A 17,954-nucleotide genomic window follows, 5' to 3' on the forward strand; every position below is an offset into this window, starting at 1 on the left:
ATATGTATTTTTAGTGTATTTGAAAAAGATGGAGCCTTGGTTGTGGAAGAAATTGCAACAAAACCTCTAACTCAAGATCTCCTGCAACACCAGGTTAGTGGGATGCACGGAAAGTATATACATCAGTTATACAGTTAGTTTGTATATCACTAAATATATAAATAGAAAAATTACCATATTAGTAACATAGATCATTGTCCCATAGAAACATAAGGATATTACAAATTACAATACAAATTATAGCATTTCCCTTCACTCCAAAATCTTGTGCAATCATCAGGAAGGTGTCAAGACAAGATCAACATATTTAAATGTTTTATTTCATGCTATGGAGTAGGATAAAATAATATTGCCCTTAGTACATGCTAATGTCTGATGCTATCAGACAAGTTAAAAAAAAAAAAAAAAAAAAAAAAGGTTATCCAGGCTTAGAAAAAATACTCCCTTTGTTCCAGATGCAGCATCACCCCTGTCCTCAGTTTGGGTGGGGGGTTTGCAGCTAAGTTCCATTGACGTGAATAGAGCAGAGTTGTAATACCACAAACAACCTGCGGACAGGGGTGGTTCTGTTTTTTGTGTTTTTTTCTACTCCCCGATAACCCCCCTGAATGAGCATTTCTCCAGCATACAAACTGCACTGGTAAAAGGTTTCAGCTTTCTGTTCTTCTTTGTTGCAGGACTGTCACATTCTAGATCAAGGAGGAGTAAAGATTTTTGTCTGGAGGGGAAAAGATTCCAGTCCTGAAGAGAAGAAATCAGCTTTTAGTCGGGCAGTGGTAAGTGCAATACATACAGAAATCTGTTGTCATAGGCAAAAAACAATTAACAATAGAGATGATAAACAAGCAATGTACTATGACCACTTGGTAGACCTAACAGGTACTGGTGCCACCACCCATGCTTAATTCTGACTTCCTAGCAGTTATTCACAGACTTGACTGTCTAAATCACTATGAAGATAGTATTAGAAGTGACCAACCCCTTTAAGGGAGTATTTTTTGCACACTATGTAGGGCCAAATATTTGGGTCCTACATAGGGGTAATTATAAGACAAATTGTCTTAAAAAGAGTGGGGCCCTACTTTGCTTGTTGCCCAATGAATGGTCACTTTATTTCTATTCTATCCTGTTTGTAGGGTTTTATACAAGGCAAAGGATATCCTGCTACAACAAATATAGAGGTGGTCAACGATGGAGCCGAGTCAACCATGTTCAAACAGCTCTTCCAGAACTGGAGAGATTTCGGAGAAACTCAAGGACTTGGAAAAGCATACAGTGTGGGGAAGATTGGTAAGCTGTCCTATATACATTAGAATCATTAACCTCTTAAGGTCAAAGCCTATTTTCGTTTTTGCGCTTTTGCTTATTCCAGTTTAAGTTTAAAAGTCCATAGCGCTTGCATTTTTTCACCTAGAGACGTATATGAGCGCTTATTTTTTGTGAAACCAATTGTACTTTGCAATGACAGGCATTATTTTTCCATAACATATGCTGCGAAACCGGAAAAAAATCATTTGCGCTGTCAAATTGAAAAAAAAACGAATTTGTTTTGATTTCGGGGAGTTTTGCATTTACGCCGTCCGTCCTATGGTAAAACTGACTTGTTATGCATGTTCCTCAAGTCGTTACGATTACTATGATATATAACATGTATAACTTATATTGTATCTGATGGCCTGTAAAAAATTCAAACCATTGTTAACAAATATACGTTCCTTAAAATCGCTCCATTCCCAGGCTTATAGCGCTTTTATCCTTTGGTCTATGGGGCTGTGTGAGGTGTCAGTTTTTGCGCCATGATGTGTTCTTTCTATCGGTACCTTGATTGCGCATATACGACTTTTTGATCGTTTTTTATTACATTTTTTCTGGATTTGATGCGACCAAAAATGCGCAATTTTGCACTTTGGAATTTTTTTGCGCTGACGCCGTTTACCGTGCGAGATCAGGAATGTGATTAATTAATAGTTCGGGCGATTACGCGCGCGTCGATACTAAATATGTTTATTTATTTATTTATTTATTTATTAATTTATATTTATAAAATGGGAAAAGGGGGGTGATTTGGACTTTTATTAGGGGAGGGGATTTTTTATTAATAAAAACACTTTTTTACTTTTTTTTTTACTGTAACTAGAAGCCCCCCTGGGGGACTTGTATATAGACAGCACTGATCTCTCATAGAGATCAATGCTGTGTATATACACAGCAAAGATCGATTAGATCGGTCATAGAGTACTATGGCCTGCTGCAGGCCATAGCAATCTATTGCCGAGCCGGAATCAGCGTCATTCCGACGCTGAGGCCCGGCACGGGCAGAAGAACGGATCTCCCCCCCGCGATGCGATCAGGGACGTCAGGTCTGAAGCCTCTAAGTGCAGCTGTCAGGTTTGACAGCTGCACTTAGAGGCTTAATTAGCCGGCGCGGCAACGGGACCCGCGCCGGCTAATAGAGGCACTGCCCGGCTGCACGTGTCAGCCGGGATCAGCGCCGTTCAGAGCGGGGTCCCGCCGGGACCCCGCTCTGAACACCCCGAGCGGCACCATGACGTATCAGACACGTCATGGGTTGCTAAGGGGTTAAAGTGTCACTGTCGTGAAAATTTTTTTTTTGCAGAAATCAATGATCCAGCCGATTTAAAGAAACTTTGTAATTGGGTTTATTAGCCGAAAAATGCATTTTTATCATGAAAAAGGAGTTTGAAGCTCTACCCCCTGTCTTCATTGTTCTCCTATGGAGAGAGCTAAATAAAAGACCAAAACAGGACAAGAAAGAGTTAATCTACAAATACATCGCTCTTTATCTCATCTGACAGTCAGCACTGACCTCTCTGAGCTCTGATTACAGCGTTCACCCAGCTCTGTGCCTGTAATCCTCTGTTATCTGCTTTCTGCTGTCGGCTAACTCCCTCCTTCCTCCTCCCTCCTCCCCTCTCTATAGACCAGACTGGGTACGTCTGATGCAACAAGTCACAATTTCCTGGATGGAAAAGAGGAGGGAGGGGGGACCTGGGAAAAGGCTTTTTAAATGCAGATAATTGCATATTTGGCTAATAAACCCAATTACAAAGTTTCTTATAATCGCCTCGACTATTGATTTCTGCAAAAAAAAAAAAAAAAAGATAATACGACAGTGACTCTTTAAGCCATTAGATAATTAGATTATAATATCAATAAATTAGAACAAAGCTGTTTCTGGAGTCAGTCAGACATCTGTCTATTTCAGATAAAGTTTTGGTGGAATTAGCTCAAATAGTTTGGACTGCTATACATTCACTGTATAATAGGCTGTGAGTGTTAATAAATACTATCTTCTATTCAGCCAAGGTGGATCAAGTTAAGTTTGACATTAATCAGCTCTATGCAAGACCTGATTTAGCAGCAGAACAGCGGATGGTGGATGATGCCTCAGGGCAGGTGGAGGTGAGTAGATGTTTTTCACCAACATACAGTATATATGTATCACAGGATCCTATATATTTTTATGTATGTAATTATGCAACTATCTTAGGCTTCATTTACATGTTCCATAGTGTGCTCCTAATTGCTGACATTTACGTGTATGGGGGCCTTAACACTTGACACATAAAAAATAGACAGGTCCTACTACTCCCTAGGTGTTTAAGAAAAAAAAATTGCTTTGTTTCTCTTCTACAGACACCTTTTCTTCACCAAAAAAAGCTGTAGGTACAAAACACTTTACTTATAAATAAAATTGGATGTGTAGGTTTACATAGACTTTAAAGGCACACGACTATAACCAAAGGTACAAGAAGTCGAAAAACACATTCATTGATCTGAAGTCTGTCAGGCCTGTTTTGTTACTGTGTTTCCACTCTGTGCGGGGGAAAAAAGTGTCAGGACGTTCTATAATAACACTATTGTTTATAAACATTGATTTAATCATTATATTTGACACTGAATATTACTATAAATTAAAAATAATTAAAAATCCAATAGAAAACTAAACATTCTCATTGAAAGTATTATCCCTAATATTCATAAACAGGGGACTTATCTTTATTATAATTCCCTAACAGAGGCAAATTTGCATAGATTATCATTAACGTGAATCAAATTAATTTTGTTCTCAGATCTGGAGAATCGAAAATCTGGAGCTGAAAGAAGTTGATCCAAAGACCTATGGCAGATTCTATGGAGGAGATTGTTACTTGGTGCTATACACATACATAAAATCAGGGAAACCAAACTATCTGCTTTACATGTGGCTGGTAAGTGATCGGGCAAAACACATTGGGGGAGAGTTATCAAACTGGTATAAATGAGAATTGTCTCAGTTGCCCCTAGCAACCAATCAGATTCCATCTTTCATTTTTCAAAGAATCTGTGAGGAATAAAAAATACAATCTAATTGATTGCTAGGGGCAACTGAGACAATTCTACTTTATACCAGTTTCTAGTTTTTTTTTATCCCAATCTAAGGTCTTGTAAGTGTAAAATTAATGCAATTTTTTTGTTAGCCTATAAATGGTGGCATTGATTTTTGAAATGGCTTTGAATGTTTTATTCACTGTTACTTGTTCTCAATTACAAAAATGTGAAAGATACCTAAACAGACCGGAAATACTATTATGACCAAGCACAAGTGGTCTAAAGGGTAAAGTCGTCTATTACATAGATTACACAACCCAACAGCACTCCTTTACTGAGCCAAGTACACAGCTTGTCATCTGGTGGGCAGAGCCACACTAATGATCACTAGATTGTTTGTGTAGCCCTTTTAAAAAAAAAAATTGTCAGCTGCACAAATTATAGTGAACAATCTCCAGCTTACATGAATGATTCTTAATATTACTTAAGAGTCAGTGAAGCCTTTATAATATTTAGTTTCTTACTTGCAGGGCCGCCATGCCACCCAAGATGAAATCACAGCTTGTGCCTTTCACGCTGTGGAGCTGGACCGCAAATACAATGATCAACCAGTGCAAATACGTGTGACCATGGGGAAAGAACCAAAACACTTCCAGGCTATATTTAAAGGAAAAATGATTATATATGAGGTAATATTGTCTTTTGTGTTGTGCATTATGTCTGTCTCTAAAGTAGTTGCTCAAGAGCTTTGTAATAGACTACTTAAACAAGCGCCAATCTAGTTGATCAGCGCTTACCTCGGGCAGCAGTATGCCCTTGTAATGCTACCTTCGTTTCGTAGTGCTGTCGCAATTAAGGGTAACACTGTGGACACGTTTATTTTCGTGAACGGGGCCATTATCACTAGTACCTGAAGGGTCTGTGCATTGCAGACAGGCTACAGATGCACTAAGGATGCACTTCTGTAGGCTGTCTGTAGCTACGGGTCCGAGGCTATGGACAGCCTACGGGATATGTGAATGAGGCTTTAGTCTCAACTATAAATTTTACAAAGGAAGTAGCTCTTGCTAACCAGGGAACCAGAGAGATGATAGATAGATAGATAGATAGATAGATAGATAGATAGATAGATAGATAGATAGATTCTTTCTCTGCTCTAAATCCACTGTGTGAACAGGCCCTTATAACATAAGCACATGCTCTTATCAATGGAATCAATTATTTTATAATCTTGCATTAGGGAGGAACAAGTCGCAGTGGAAATACAGAACCAGAACCTGCAGTCAGACTGTTCCAGGTCAGGGGAACCGACGAATACAACACAAAGGCCACTGAGGTCCCGGCCAGAGCCGCTTCTCTAAATTCCAATGATGTTTTTGTACTGAAGACTGATACCATGTGCTACCTGTGGTGTGGAAAGGTCAGTGATTGTTTATATATGTTGCACATTACCCTCCTGTAAGTTTATAACATGATTATATTATGTATACTGTGTCCACAGTATATCATAATGTTGTATACTGTATATTACTCTCTAGGGCTGCAGTGGAGATGAGAGAGAAATGGCGAAGACAGTGGCCAACATTATTTCTACACAAGACAAACAAACCATCCTGGAGGGTCAAGAGCCTGCCGAATTCTGGGTGGCCCTGGGAGGAAGGGCACCTTATTCCAGTGATAAGAGGTGGGTAGGCATAGATCGTACCACTTGACAGTCACCTATTCATTGTGTGCTGTGACATTTAGACCATTGGGTTTTCATCAATAAACAACACAACAAATTTCTTATAGTTGTCTAGCTTCATTTAAGGAGACACTAATATTCTAGTCTGCAAACCAGTAAGTGCATCAGTATTCACACAATTACCAGAAATGAATTATATTTCCAAAATGTTTTCTATTCTAAATAGGGGGATTGAGGAGGTAGCATGTCTTCTTGAAGAGTCCACCCAAGTAATGTATGGAGACTTTTACACAAGCCGAATATTGTCCAGGAGTGTTTGTAGAAACACTCCTGCGTCCGATAATCAGCTTGTGTAAAAGTAACAGCCATCAGATGAGGAGCGGGAAAACATCCAATGCTCAGCTGATCCCTCAACTTAAAATGGCCTCAAGATACAATATTTTCAACATACAATGGTCCTTTCTGGACCATCGTAACCTGAGACCAGACTCAACATACAATCTGTACAGGATCCTAAAAACGCTCCCATCCTATATTTAGAAAGTCATTTACAGTCTCTAGTCACTGCCTCTGACTGTTATATGTAAGGATTTACTTTATCCTTATTAATTATCTGCTTATTTTTAGAGATGAGCGAACCTGGAGCATACTCGAGTCGATCCGAACCCGAACTTTCGGCATTTGATTAGCGGTGACTGCTGAAGTTGGATAAAGCCCTAAGGCTATGTGGAAAACATGGATATAGTCATTGGCTGTATCCATGTTTTCCAGACAACCTTTGAGCTTTATCCAACTTAAGCAGCCCCAGCTAATCAAATGCCGATCGTTCGGGTTCGGATCGTCTCGAACCCGAACCCGGTTCGCTCATCTCTACTTATTTTCCATTAAATCTTATTTTTCTCTCATTTTGGGAATACATTTTAGGGGATTCAGAACCAATTACCAGTTTACCATTGAATTTTGGTCTCAACATATTCTCACAATATTTTCAACATACAATGGTCGTCCTGGAACCAATTAATATTAAATGTTGAGGGACCACTGTATATATCTGTGCTGTCAGTTCATATATCGCAATCAGCAGTGTATACTTAAATCTGCGCTGTGTGTGATCTGGCATCCAGGTCTCTCATCCTCCATCCACTTGCTGTATTTTCAGGACCCGCCTTCTCTGTAAATGTTCTGTCCTATGATTTAATATTATACGGCCAATACTTCATCATTTTCTAATATTTTTTAAAGATTCCAGGAAACTGTGGTTCAGTACAAACCCCGCCTCTTTGAGTGCTCCAATCAGACGGGTCGTTTCATTATGACAGAAATTGTAGATTTTACCCAAAGTGACCTTGATGAAGATGATGTCATGATGCTTGATACATGGGAGGAGGTATGTGATGTCTGACAAAGCATAAAGTAGCCGGATAACCACTGTGTATGCTCAAACCAAAGCAACCTATCTAATGTCTTCTTTCAAAATCAACGTATACTAGAAATAAAAACAGGGAAAAATAAGCAAAAACAGATGTGTATAGCCCAGTCATGTATACCCCATGTTGAATAATCGTAACGATAGATGTATAAAGGGCTTCTCAGCATTTATTTATCATGCCTGAGCCCCACCACTGACCTACTGTACATCCATGCCAAATGTGATAATGTACCTTAGTATCTTTCATTTGTTTTCACAATCCTTTGCAACCCTAAAGAGTATATTACTGTGTATGCCTTGTGTATACTGTACCTGTTTTAGTTGATAAACCATATGTGGACTGTCTGCCATTTTGGCCTCTTCTATATCTTTGCCAATACAGTCTCACGTAATGGCCTTCAGCCTATATTTCCCATGATGCCTCTGGCTTTGTAATGGCAGAGAGATCGGACTCACATCATTCTATACTTGCACTTGCCTGCATTTTATCCAAGGGCAGCAGTGCAAGTAAAACTCTCTAACACTTCAAAGTCTCTAGTATTATCTATGAGATGCAGCTTCACACAGATTTCCCCTGCCTCCTGCATGTTAGAACCAACTGAAAACATGATCAACCATAAGCAGGAGTTAGGAAAAACAAAGTTTATGAGACAGGGTTCATTCTCAGTCATGCCCCACATAGACTGACACTTATCCTTTATCTTGTGTATAAGGGAATAAGTTAGTTTAACTTTTAATACCCCTTTAATAGTGGAACATCCAAAACCCCATCATGCTTTTACCATCTGCTCCAATGGTAGGAGGTTTTATAAAGATCCTTAACTTCTGAAATTTATTTGTTCAGGCTGAAATAATGGTTTTGTTGTTGAACCTAAAAACCTTTCCTTATTGTGTTCACCTCAGATTTTCCTTTGGATCGGCAAGTCAGCAAATGATTATGAGAAGAATGAATCTATTAACTCTGCAAGAGAATACCTGAAATCTCATCCTGCTGGCCGAGACTTAGCAACTCCATTAGTTACAGTAAAACAAGGTCATGAACCTCCCACCTTCACTGGCTGGTTTGATGCCTGGGACTCTCTTAAGTGGAGTGTGAGTAATATTAGTCTGGATGCATATGTTATGGATCTATGTTATGGTAAACACATTCTATTAATAAGGTCCTAAGCTCAGATCAAAGATATGAACACACCATATGGACAGTGCACATTGTATGTCACCCTAGAACAATGGTAGGGGAATATAGTTTTGTTTAAGAAGAAAATAATGAGACATTGGATACTCTATGTCCTCTTCAATGGTCTCTTCAATAATATTCCCATTAAAGTCAGATTGACCCATACGAGAACTAGAGCATTTTTTGGTTTGGCCTGTTATGGGGCTCAGACACAGCAAGGCCCAGGTCACGCAGAAGACATCCCGTTCTCTATATTTGGAGCACTATCACATGCCCTTGCACATACATGGACCATTAAAGTAATTTCCTCTTGCAGATACCCCAATCCTAAATTGACTGTAATAAAGATTTGAATTCTTGATACATTGAAAATGAAGAACTGGACAGAAATTAGATAAAATTGGATGATCAGGGCAAAAACCTAGAAAACTAAATAAACTCATATAGACTAGGATTAGTAAGAGACTACAACTGCTTAAAGGAACATATGTAGTGTTAAAGGTAAGGCACCACACATGACTGTTAAAGGACTAAACACATGATAAGGACATACTGACTACTACCAAGGGTTGGCCTGTACACATGGAGAGAAGAAAAAAAGAACTGTCATGATAATGGACACTGCACTCAACAAGTTTCACAAGTATATGTAATACTGTCTCAAATTCACCTTATTTGTCAACAAAAGGAAGAAAGAATATATGCTTTATACATATACCACAACTTTAGAATTCTTAGAAAATATCATTGGCAAGTTGCAAATAATGAATACAAAAAAGGATTTGTTACATCTATTAACACATGCAAATACTGTATAGTGGGTCCCATGGTTAATTTCTTGCTAAAATATTAATGATCTTTCCCAACAGTCTGACTCTTATGAAGACATGAAGAAGAACCTGGGTGATGTCTCGGCTATTTCACAGATCAGTGTGGTAAGTCTACTGGATTATCTTATCAGATGAGGCATTGTAATTATGGAAAGGCTAAAGGCCCTATTACACAATGATTATCGGCCTTACTTGGCCAATTACCAACTGTCCAGGCTGATAGTCATTTAGTGTAATAGCGCATGTTGAAAGGCAATAATCAGACGATATGCACAATGTTGGCTGATTGTGTGATCTTTCAGCATGTTGAAAGATTACAATGTGTGCAGCGACTGTCGGCTGTGCGTCGCCCCGTGGAATAGGAGCGGCACCAGCAGACCGCCGCTGACTTCAAAGGGCAGCTCGAATGATCTAAGGATTGTTCGGACTGCTCCTCCTACTGCTTCCTGCTCACTGTCTATGTATGTAATAGCACAGGCAGCAAACAGGGAACGAAGGTGAAGCCAACACTGAACTGGCAGGTCAGCGCTCGCTTTCCATGAAAAATTGTGCCGTGTAATACAGACTTATGTCTATGTGTGTTAACCTGATTAAAAAGGCACAATAGCAATTCCTTAGTATAAAGGTGGGCATACACCTTCAATAACTGGGGTCCCAATGATCAATCAGAACAAAAGGGACAGCAGTAGAAACAGCGTACAAAGAGAAAGCCCCATGGCATATATGGGCACCCATTATAACACTGGCTTTACCCTCCTGGTCTAATACTTTTACCAAACGCTGCATTTCCTGCACGTTTTATTCCCGTATTGGTCCCATAGGATCCTTAATGCAATACCTCTATGGTAGAAATTATGGCAAGAAATTAAAAAGTATAATACAGTAAAGCACTTGATGGTGAGCCAATTTTGCTCGGAAAAACAGCCCTGGAATCTGTATTGTATTCATTTCCCTTTTCTAGGACCTGCAAAACACAAATCTGAACAGCACAAACAAGGTTGGTGTCCAAGTAAAGACAGAGAATAAAAACATCAATGTCCCTACGTATCAGTCACATACTAATGGTGGGTTGCCGCAAAGCAATGGTAATCATAACAGTATGAACGGAAATCAAGCATCAAGCCAGAACCTCCCTAAAGTAGAAATAGTCCCCCAGAGCAATGGAAATCAGGTCTTTGATAGCAGTCTGCTTCTTAACAAAACTGCAGAAGATTTACCCGATGGAGTAGACCCCACCAGAAAAGAGGTAAGCAAAAAATTTTAAAAAGTATTACCAGTTAAGGACGGAGCCAATTTTCGTTTTTGCATTTTCGTTTTTTCCTCCTTGTGTTAGAAAGGCCATAGCACTTGCATTTTTTCACCTAGAAACCCACATGCATCACTAATTGTACTTTGCAATGGCAGACTTAATTGTTGCATAGAATATGCTGCGAAACCAGAAGAAAATTATATGCGCTGTGAAATTAAAAAAAAAAAGCAATTCTTTTTCTTTGGGGGTTTTTCATTTTTCCACCGTTTGTTCTATGGAAAAACTGACATGTTATATATGTTCCTTAAGATGGTACGATTAAAACGATATGCAACTTCCATAACTTTTATATTGTTTGATGGCTTTAAAAAAAATAAAACCTTCTACAGAAAAAAAAAATGTTCCTTAAAATTGCTCTATTCCCATGCTTATAACGCTTTTATCCTTTTGTCTATGGGGCTGATTGAGGTGTCATTTTTGAGGCATGATGTGTTCTTTCTATCGGTACCTTTTTGCGTATATTTGACTTTTTGATCGCTTTTTATTACAATGTTTCTGAATTTTTGCACTTTGGCGGTTCTTTGCGCTTACGCCATTTACCGTGCGAGATCAGGAATGTGATACCAAACATGTTTATTTATTCATTTATTTTTATTTATAACATGGGAAAAGGGGGTGATTCAGACTTTTATTAGGGAAGCGGGTTTTGTATTAATGAAAACACTTTTTTTTTTTTTTTAACTTATACATTAATTAGAATTCCCAATGGGGGACTTCGAATACAACCACACTGATCTCCCATATAGATCAGTGTAGCTGTATTATACAGCACCCATCCACTAGATCGGTGCTCTATTGCTTTGGTCTGCTGCAGACTATTGCAATAAAATACCGAGCCGGGATCAGCGTCATTCCGACGCTGAGGCCCACCCCAGTAAGACCAAGGGACCCCCCCCCCCAAACGCATCACAGGGGTGATCCCGCCACTAAACACCAGAGATGGGCTGCAAATAACACGGTTAGATGCAGCTGTCATGTGTGACAACTGCATCTAATGGTGCTAATAGCCACGGTCCCGTGCTGCAGATAGCAGTCAGGATCGTGGCAGTTCAGAATGGATTCACAGCGCGGCCCCCCTCTGAACACCTCTTACGGACATATTCCGTACAGGTACGGCATATGTCCTTTAGAGGTTAAAAAAAAGCTTCCTCCAATTTAAGTGTATGTTCATATGGAGCAAAAGTGGTGAAATGTAAATTCTTTGAGCAGAAAGTGACAAAAGCGGAGGCGCGCAAGACACTGTGTGACACTGTGTGAGGCAGGCGGGATTTTCCGCCATGGAATTCTGACCCTTTTGCTCCATGTGACAGTCCAAGCGACAGTATCACTATTTAATGCAGTGCTATGCACATGGTTCCTGCATCTTTTCATTTATACATTTTATTGCTTTCAAACCTGATTACATATAAGCATCATAAAATACATGCATATTGCCACAGAACCACAAATATCACAAAACTCATTTGCATAATACATGGGGGAGATTTATCAAACTGGTGTGAAGTAGTCTTAGTTGCCTTAGTTGCCCCTAGCAACAAATCAGATTCCACTTTTCATTTTTCAAACAATCTATGAGGAATGAAAAGTGGAATCTGATTGGTTGCTAGGGGCATTTAAGACAGTTCTACTTTACACCAGTTTGATAAATCTCCCCCATTAATTAAATCGCAAATATTCCAGAAGATTTTCCACCATAAAATACACGTGTATCTCTCTGCTTATGTTCTGTTTTATTAATATTGAGACTTTCCACCTTTTCACAGATGTACTTGTCTGATGCCGACTTTGCCAATATTTTCGGGATGCCCAAAGCCCAGTTCTACCAACTGCCCAAATGGAAGCAACAGAACATCAAAAAGCAAAATGGCCTCTTTTAATACATAGAATATCTAATTTTTTCTTCTTTTTTTTTAATCCATAATCACATTTCGTCATCCGGAGGAAGAGGTCACATACATGATCCTTTTACTTTACGTATATGACTATGCAGACCTGACAACCTACGCCATCTAGTGTTCATTACCGTTTATGGACTTTGGTGTCTCAGACGCGGCCTTCCAAATTTCAGCTCTTATCACAATGGTTATTATTTGTGCTACACCTCACTATTTATCCGCTTCTTTATACAAAGTCAATATATTCTTTTTACTTCTGTAAAACATATGCTAAACTAGCTTCAGGATCCCTGGCCAACATGGGGAAAGCTATGATTTGATTTTATATTGCTTATAGATCAACTACCTCTCCCTCTAGTAAAGGAGAATGGACCATGATGCCAAATAGCTCACACTTTTCAGTCACAAAATTCTATAATTCTAAAGATCCTATAATGGGTTTAGAGGAAACTTAGAAGGGGGTTAAGTAATAAGTAGTGTAAACCTAGACTAGACAGTCTAATGCTATATAATATATACGGCACATCTCTAGCCTTGTCTATTTGTATACCAACTATTGGTTGAATTACTTTGCACAGATGTTCTACACCAAAGGTCTATTGCACTTTGTCACATTTATGCCACACCCTTTTCCCTCTTAGACACACTTCTTTTTAAGCGAGGCACATAAAGGTTCTAAAATGTACAATAAATGCCTACAACTCCAAATCTTGCCAAAATGAACCTAATTTTCATTTATTTAAAGTTCTAGATGAAAACATGCTTATAAATCTGCCCCATTGTGCTTTCAAAAACATGTACATTATTGACTTAATATATGTTTGAAGAAAAAAAAATGTAAAAAAAAAAATTATATATATATATATATATATATATATATATAGTTTGCCTAGTGTCCATACAGAGCTTATTCCAGACATCAGATTTGACACATCAGTTTATCCCTCGGGCTGAGTATTGTATTCTCATGGATTTTTTATTCTGTTTATTTTATGTTTTTCCGTCCAGTAAACATTTGTAGTTCCCATGATAAAGCAGATATACACTGTCTATTGTCTGTATGTAGGACTGAATCTTTGATATATCATAGCTCAGTACCTCTTGCTCTGTAATCTCATTGATGTGCCATTGCTTATGTCTTAAGTGACCTTTTTTTCTTTTAGTTTTGTTCAATCCTAATGTTTGATCCAATAAACATGGTGTACGTTGTATCGTTCATTTTATTTGGTTATGACAGTAGCCATTTGGAATAAGATGGAACCTTTGTAAAGTGAACAGTATGAATATTGTGATAGGACCAAGGCCAAAAAATCTAATCTAGGTTTTAAGTGTCATGTCTGGAAAAAAACAGGCTGACACTGCACCCATTTCCTGTGGGTGTTTTAAACTTAAATTAGTCTGATCCTTTATGCCCAGTTTTGTAGGCTTATAGTCAAGAACCATCGCTCCTTAATGTGGTGAGATGGTACACTCTATTTACTAAGAACCTCTTTTTTTAATAATCTTTAAAACAGGTTTTTACGGTGAGTCTTGACACTTGCAGGTTGCTGCAGCATTTTCTGTTTTTGTCTGTATGTTAGTCACAGCAGCGTGCAACCTGCGCAGTGTGAACAGTGGTATTGGAGTGCCCAATATCATCCCTAGAGTGAGTTGCAGCCTGCTACGTGGGGCTCTGTGATTGGCAGCTAGTACCATGGGGGCAGACCACACTTTGGATGGGTCCCCTTGCCGCACAGGCCCCATAGCAGTTGCGTGCTCTGCCTTCATGGTAGCTATGCCACTGGTAACTGTAACAACTGTAACAGGTAGACTGGTCATTGAGTAATAGGTGTGAATACTTATCAATGTAATATTCTAGTTTTTCCTTTTCATTAAATTAGCAAAGATTTTGCAAAAATTAGCAAAAATTTATCATCTCCAGGTATGTGCCATATTTCCCATTGTCAGCATCATTGTCTTTACTCAGATCAGAGTAGCCAGTGGGCACAGCTTGTGCTTTTCTGTGTATGTCTATGTCTACCTATGACAGCTGGTAGACTGGTGGATAGTTTATTTAACCCCTTAAGGTCAAAGCCTATTTTCGTTTTTGCGCCTTTGCTTATTCCATTTTAAGTTTAAAAGTCCATAGCGCTTGCATTTTTTCACCTAGAGACGTATATGAGTGCTTATTTTTTGCGAAACCAATTGTACTTTGCATTGACAGGCATTATTTTTCCATAACATATGCTGCGAAACCGGAAAAAAATCATTTGCGCTGTCAAATTGAAAAAAAAAACAAATTTGTTTTGATTTCGGGGAGTTTTGTATTTACGCCGTCCGTCCTATGGTAAAACTGACTTGTTATGCATGTTCCTCAAGTCGTTACGATTACTATGATATATAACATGTATAACTTATATTGTATCGGATGGCCTGTAAAAAAATTCAAACCATTGTTAACAAATATAAGACCTTAAAATCGCTCCATTCCCAGGCTTATAGCGCTTTTATCCTTTGGTCTATGGGGCTGTGTGAGGTGTCAGTTTTTGCGCCATGATGTGTTCTTTCTATCGGTACCTTGATTGCGCATATACGACTTTTTGATCGTTTTTTATTACATTTTTTCTGGATTTGATGCGACCAAAAATGCGCAATTTTGCACTTTGGAATTTTTTTGCGCTGACGCCGTTTACCGTGCGAGATCAGGAATGTGATTAATTAATAGTTCGGGCAATTACGTGCGCGGCGATACCAAATATGTTTATTTATTTATTTATTTATTAATTTATATTTATAAAATGGGAAAAGGGGGGTGATTTGGACTTTTATTAGGGGAGGGGATTTTTTATTAATAAAAACACTTTTTTACTTTTTTTTTTACTGTAACTAGAAGCCCCCCTGGGGGACTTGTATATAGACAGCACTGATCTCTCATAGAGATCAATGCTGTGTATATACACAGCAAAGATCGATTAGATCGGTCATAGATTACTATGGCCTGCTGCAGGCCATAGCAATCTATTGCCGAGCCGGGATCAGCGTCATTCCGACGCTGAGGCCCGGCACGGGCAGAAGAACGGATCTCCCCCCCGCGATCGCATCGCGGGGGGGAGATCCGTCCCACTAGACACCAGGGACGTGCGGCGCAGTGCCTCTAAGTGCAGCTGTCAGGTTTGACAGCTGCACTTAGAGGCTTAATTAGCCGGCGCGGCAACGGGACCCGCGCCGGCTAATAGAGGCACTGCCCGGCTGCACGTGTCAGCCGGGATCAGCGCCGTTCAGAGCGTGGTCCCGGGGGGACCCTGCTCTGAACACCCCGAGCGGCACCATGACGTATCAGATACGTCATGGGTCGCTAAGGGGTTTAACCCCTTAAGGACAGAGCCTGAAATGGCCTTAAGGACCGGAGCAAATTTTATGAATTTGACCAGTGTCACTTTATTCATTAATAACTTCGGGATGCTTTTACCTATCCGGCTGATTCTGAGATTGTTTTCTCGTGACATATTGTACTTCACATTTCTTGTAAATTGGAGTCGATACTTATAACGAATCTTTATGAAAAAACCCAAAATAGCGTGAAAAATTGTGAAAAAATGCATTTTTCCAACTTTAAAACTTTTCTGCTTATACAGAAAATGGTTATACCACATAAATTATATATTAAATAGCATTAGCAACATGTCTACTTTATGTTGGCGGCATTTATTAAACTATATTTCATTTTTTTTAGACAATAGGAAGCTTAAAACATTAGCAGCAAATTTCCAAATTTTCAGTAAAATTTCAAAATCAGATATTTTTAGGGAACTGTTCAGGTTTAAAGTGTATTTGAGGGGACTGTGTGTTAGAAAGCCTCACGAAGCACCCCATTTCAGAAACTGCACCCCCTAAACTCTGCAAAAGCACATCCAGAAAGTTTTTTAACCCTTTAGGGGAGTCACAGAAATAAAAGCTAAGTGTGTAAGAAATTTGAAAATTTTAATTTTCTGTGCAGAGATTTTATTGTAATCCAATATTTTTCATAATTATAAACCTATTACCAGAGAAATGCACCCCAATATTGATTGCCCCATTTCTGCAGTTTATAGAAATACCCCATATGTGGCCCTATTGCGCTATTTGACGCAACCACAAGCCTCAGATATAAGGGAGCGCCTAGTGAATTTCAATGGCTCCGTTATTTTTGGTCATTTTTGACTGTACCACTTCAGGTTGGCAGAGGCTCTGGGGTGCCAAAACCTAAAAAACACCCCTAAAGGGACACCATTTAGAAAACTACACCCCTCAAGGAATGTAACAAGGGGTGCGGTGAGCATCTGGACCCCACAGGTGCTTCACAGATTTTCCAAACAATATGGCTTGAAAAAAGACTAAAGTATTTTTTACACTAAAATGTTGTTCTAGCCTTCAATTTTTCATTTTCACAAAGGGATAAAAGGAAAAAAAAAACACAAAACATGTAGCACAGTTTCTCCCGAGTACGGAAATACCCCACATGTGGACATAAAGTGCCAAGCGGGCGCAGGACGAGCCTCCAAAGGGAAGGAGCGCCAATTGGCTTTTGGAAGCTGGATTTCACTGGAATGGATTTCAAGGGCCATGTCGCATTTACAGAGCCCTCGTGCTGCCAAGACACTGGAAACCCCCCACAAGTGACCCCATTCTGGAAACTACACCCCTCAAGGAATCTAACAAGGGGTGCAGTGAGCATATGGACCCCACTGGTGACGGGCACAAATGTGGAAAAATGTGACGTGAAAGGGAAAATTTTCATTTTTTCACTTTCATGGCACAAATGTGCCCGTCATCCAGGGGTCCATATCCTCACTGCACCCCTTGTTAGATTCCTTGAGGGGTGTAGTTTCCAGAATGGGGTCACTTGTGGGGGGTTTACAGTGTTTTGGCAGCACAAGGGCTCTGTAAATGCGACATGGCGTTCATCATCCATTCTAGCCAAATCCAACCTCTAAAATCCAAATGGCGCTCCTTCCCTTCAGAGGCTTGCCCTGCACCCACATGGCGCTTTATGTCCACATGTGGGGTATTTACGGACTCGGGGGAAATTGCTCTACACATTTTGTGTGTTTTTTTCTCTTTTAACCCCTTGTGAAAATGATAAATTCAAGGCTAGACCAACATTATAGTGTAAAAAATTTAATATTTCATTTTCACGCCACATTGTTCCACATTTGTGCCCGTCACCAGTGGGGTCCATATGCTCACTACACCCCTTGTTACATTCCTTGAGGGGTGTAGTTTCCATAATAGGGTCACTTGTGGGGGGTTTAACTGTCTTGGCAACACAGGGGCCTTTTG

The 17,954-nt window shown here is 39.4% G+C and overlaps 1 protein-coding gene across 3 annotated transcripts in view; it reads left to right on the forward strand.

Moving 5' to 3' along the window:
* VILL (villin like) overlaps positions 1–13,865 on the forward strand; it is a 50,571-nt gene extending 36,706 nt beyond the window's left edge. For all 3 annotated transcript variants that reach the window (XM_069958820.1, XM_069958821.1, XM_069958822.1), the window contains exons 8-20: positions 15–93; positions 678–776; positions 1,137–1,290; positions 3,323–3,423; positions 4,095–4,232; positions 4,863–5,021; positions 5,573–5,752; positions 5,871–6,016; positions 7,259–7,403; positions 8,349–8,537; positions 9,492–9,557; positions 10,414–10,698; positions 12,525–13,865. In XM_069958820.1, coding sequence (XP_069814921.1) covers positions 15–93; positions 678–776; positions 1,137–1,290; positions 3,323–3,423; positions 4,095–4,232; positions 4,863–5,021; positions 5,573–5,752; positions 5,871–6,016; positions 7,259–7,403; positions 8,349–8,537; positions 9,492–9,557; positions 10,414–10,698; positions 12,525–12,638 — 1,855 coding nt within the window. In that variant the 3' untranslated portion in view covers positions 12,639–13,865. The remainder of the gene's footprint in view (positions 1–14; positions 94–677; positions 777–1,136; positions 1,291–3,322; positions 3,424–4,094; positions 4,233–4,862; positions 5,022–5,572; positions 5,753–5,870; positions 6,017–7,258; positions 7,404–8,348; positions 8,538–9,491; positions 9,558–10,413; positions 10,699–12,524) is intronic.
* Positions 13,866–17,954: the final 4,089 nt, after the last annotated feature.

Source organism: Dendropsophus ebraccatus, chromosome 2 (genome assembly GCF_027789765.1).
Source record: "Dendropsophus ebraccatus isolate aDenEbr1 chromosome 2, aDenEbr1.pat, whole genome shotgun sequence".
Classification (NCBI taxonomy): Eukaryota; Metazoa; Chordata; class Amphibia; order Anura; family Hylidae; genus Dendropsophus; species Dendropsophus ebraccatus.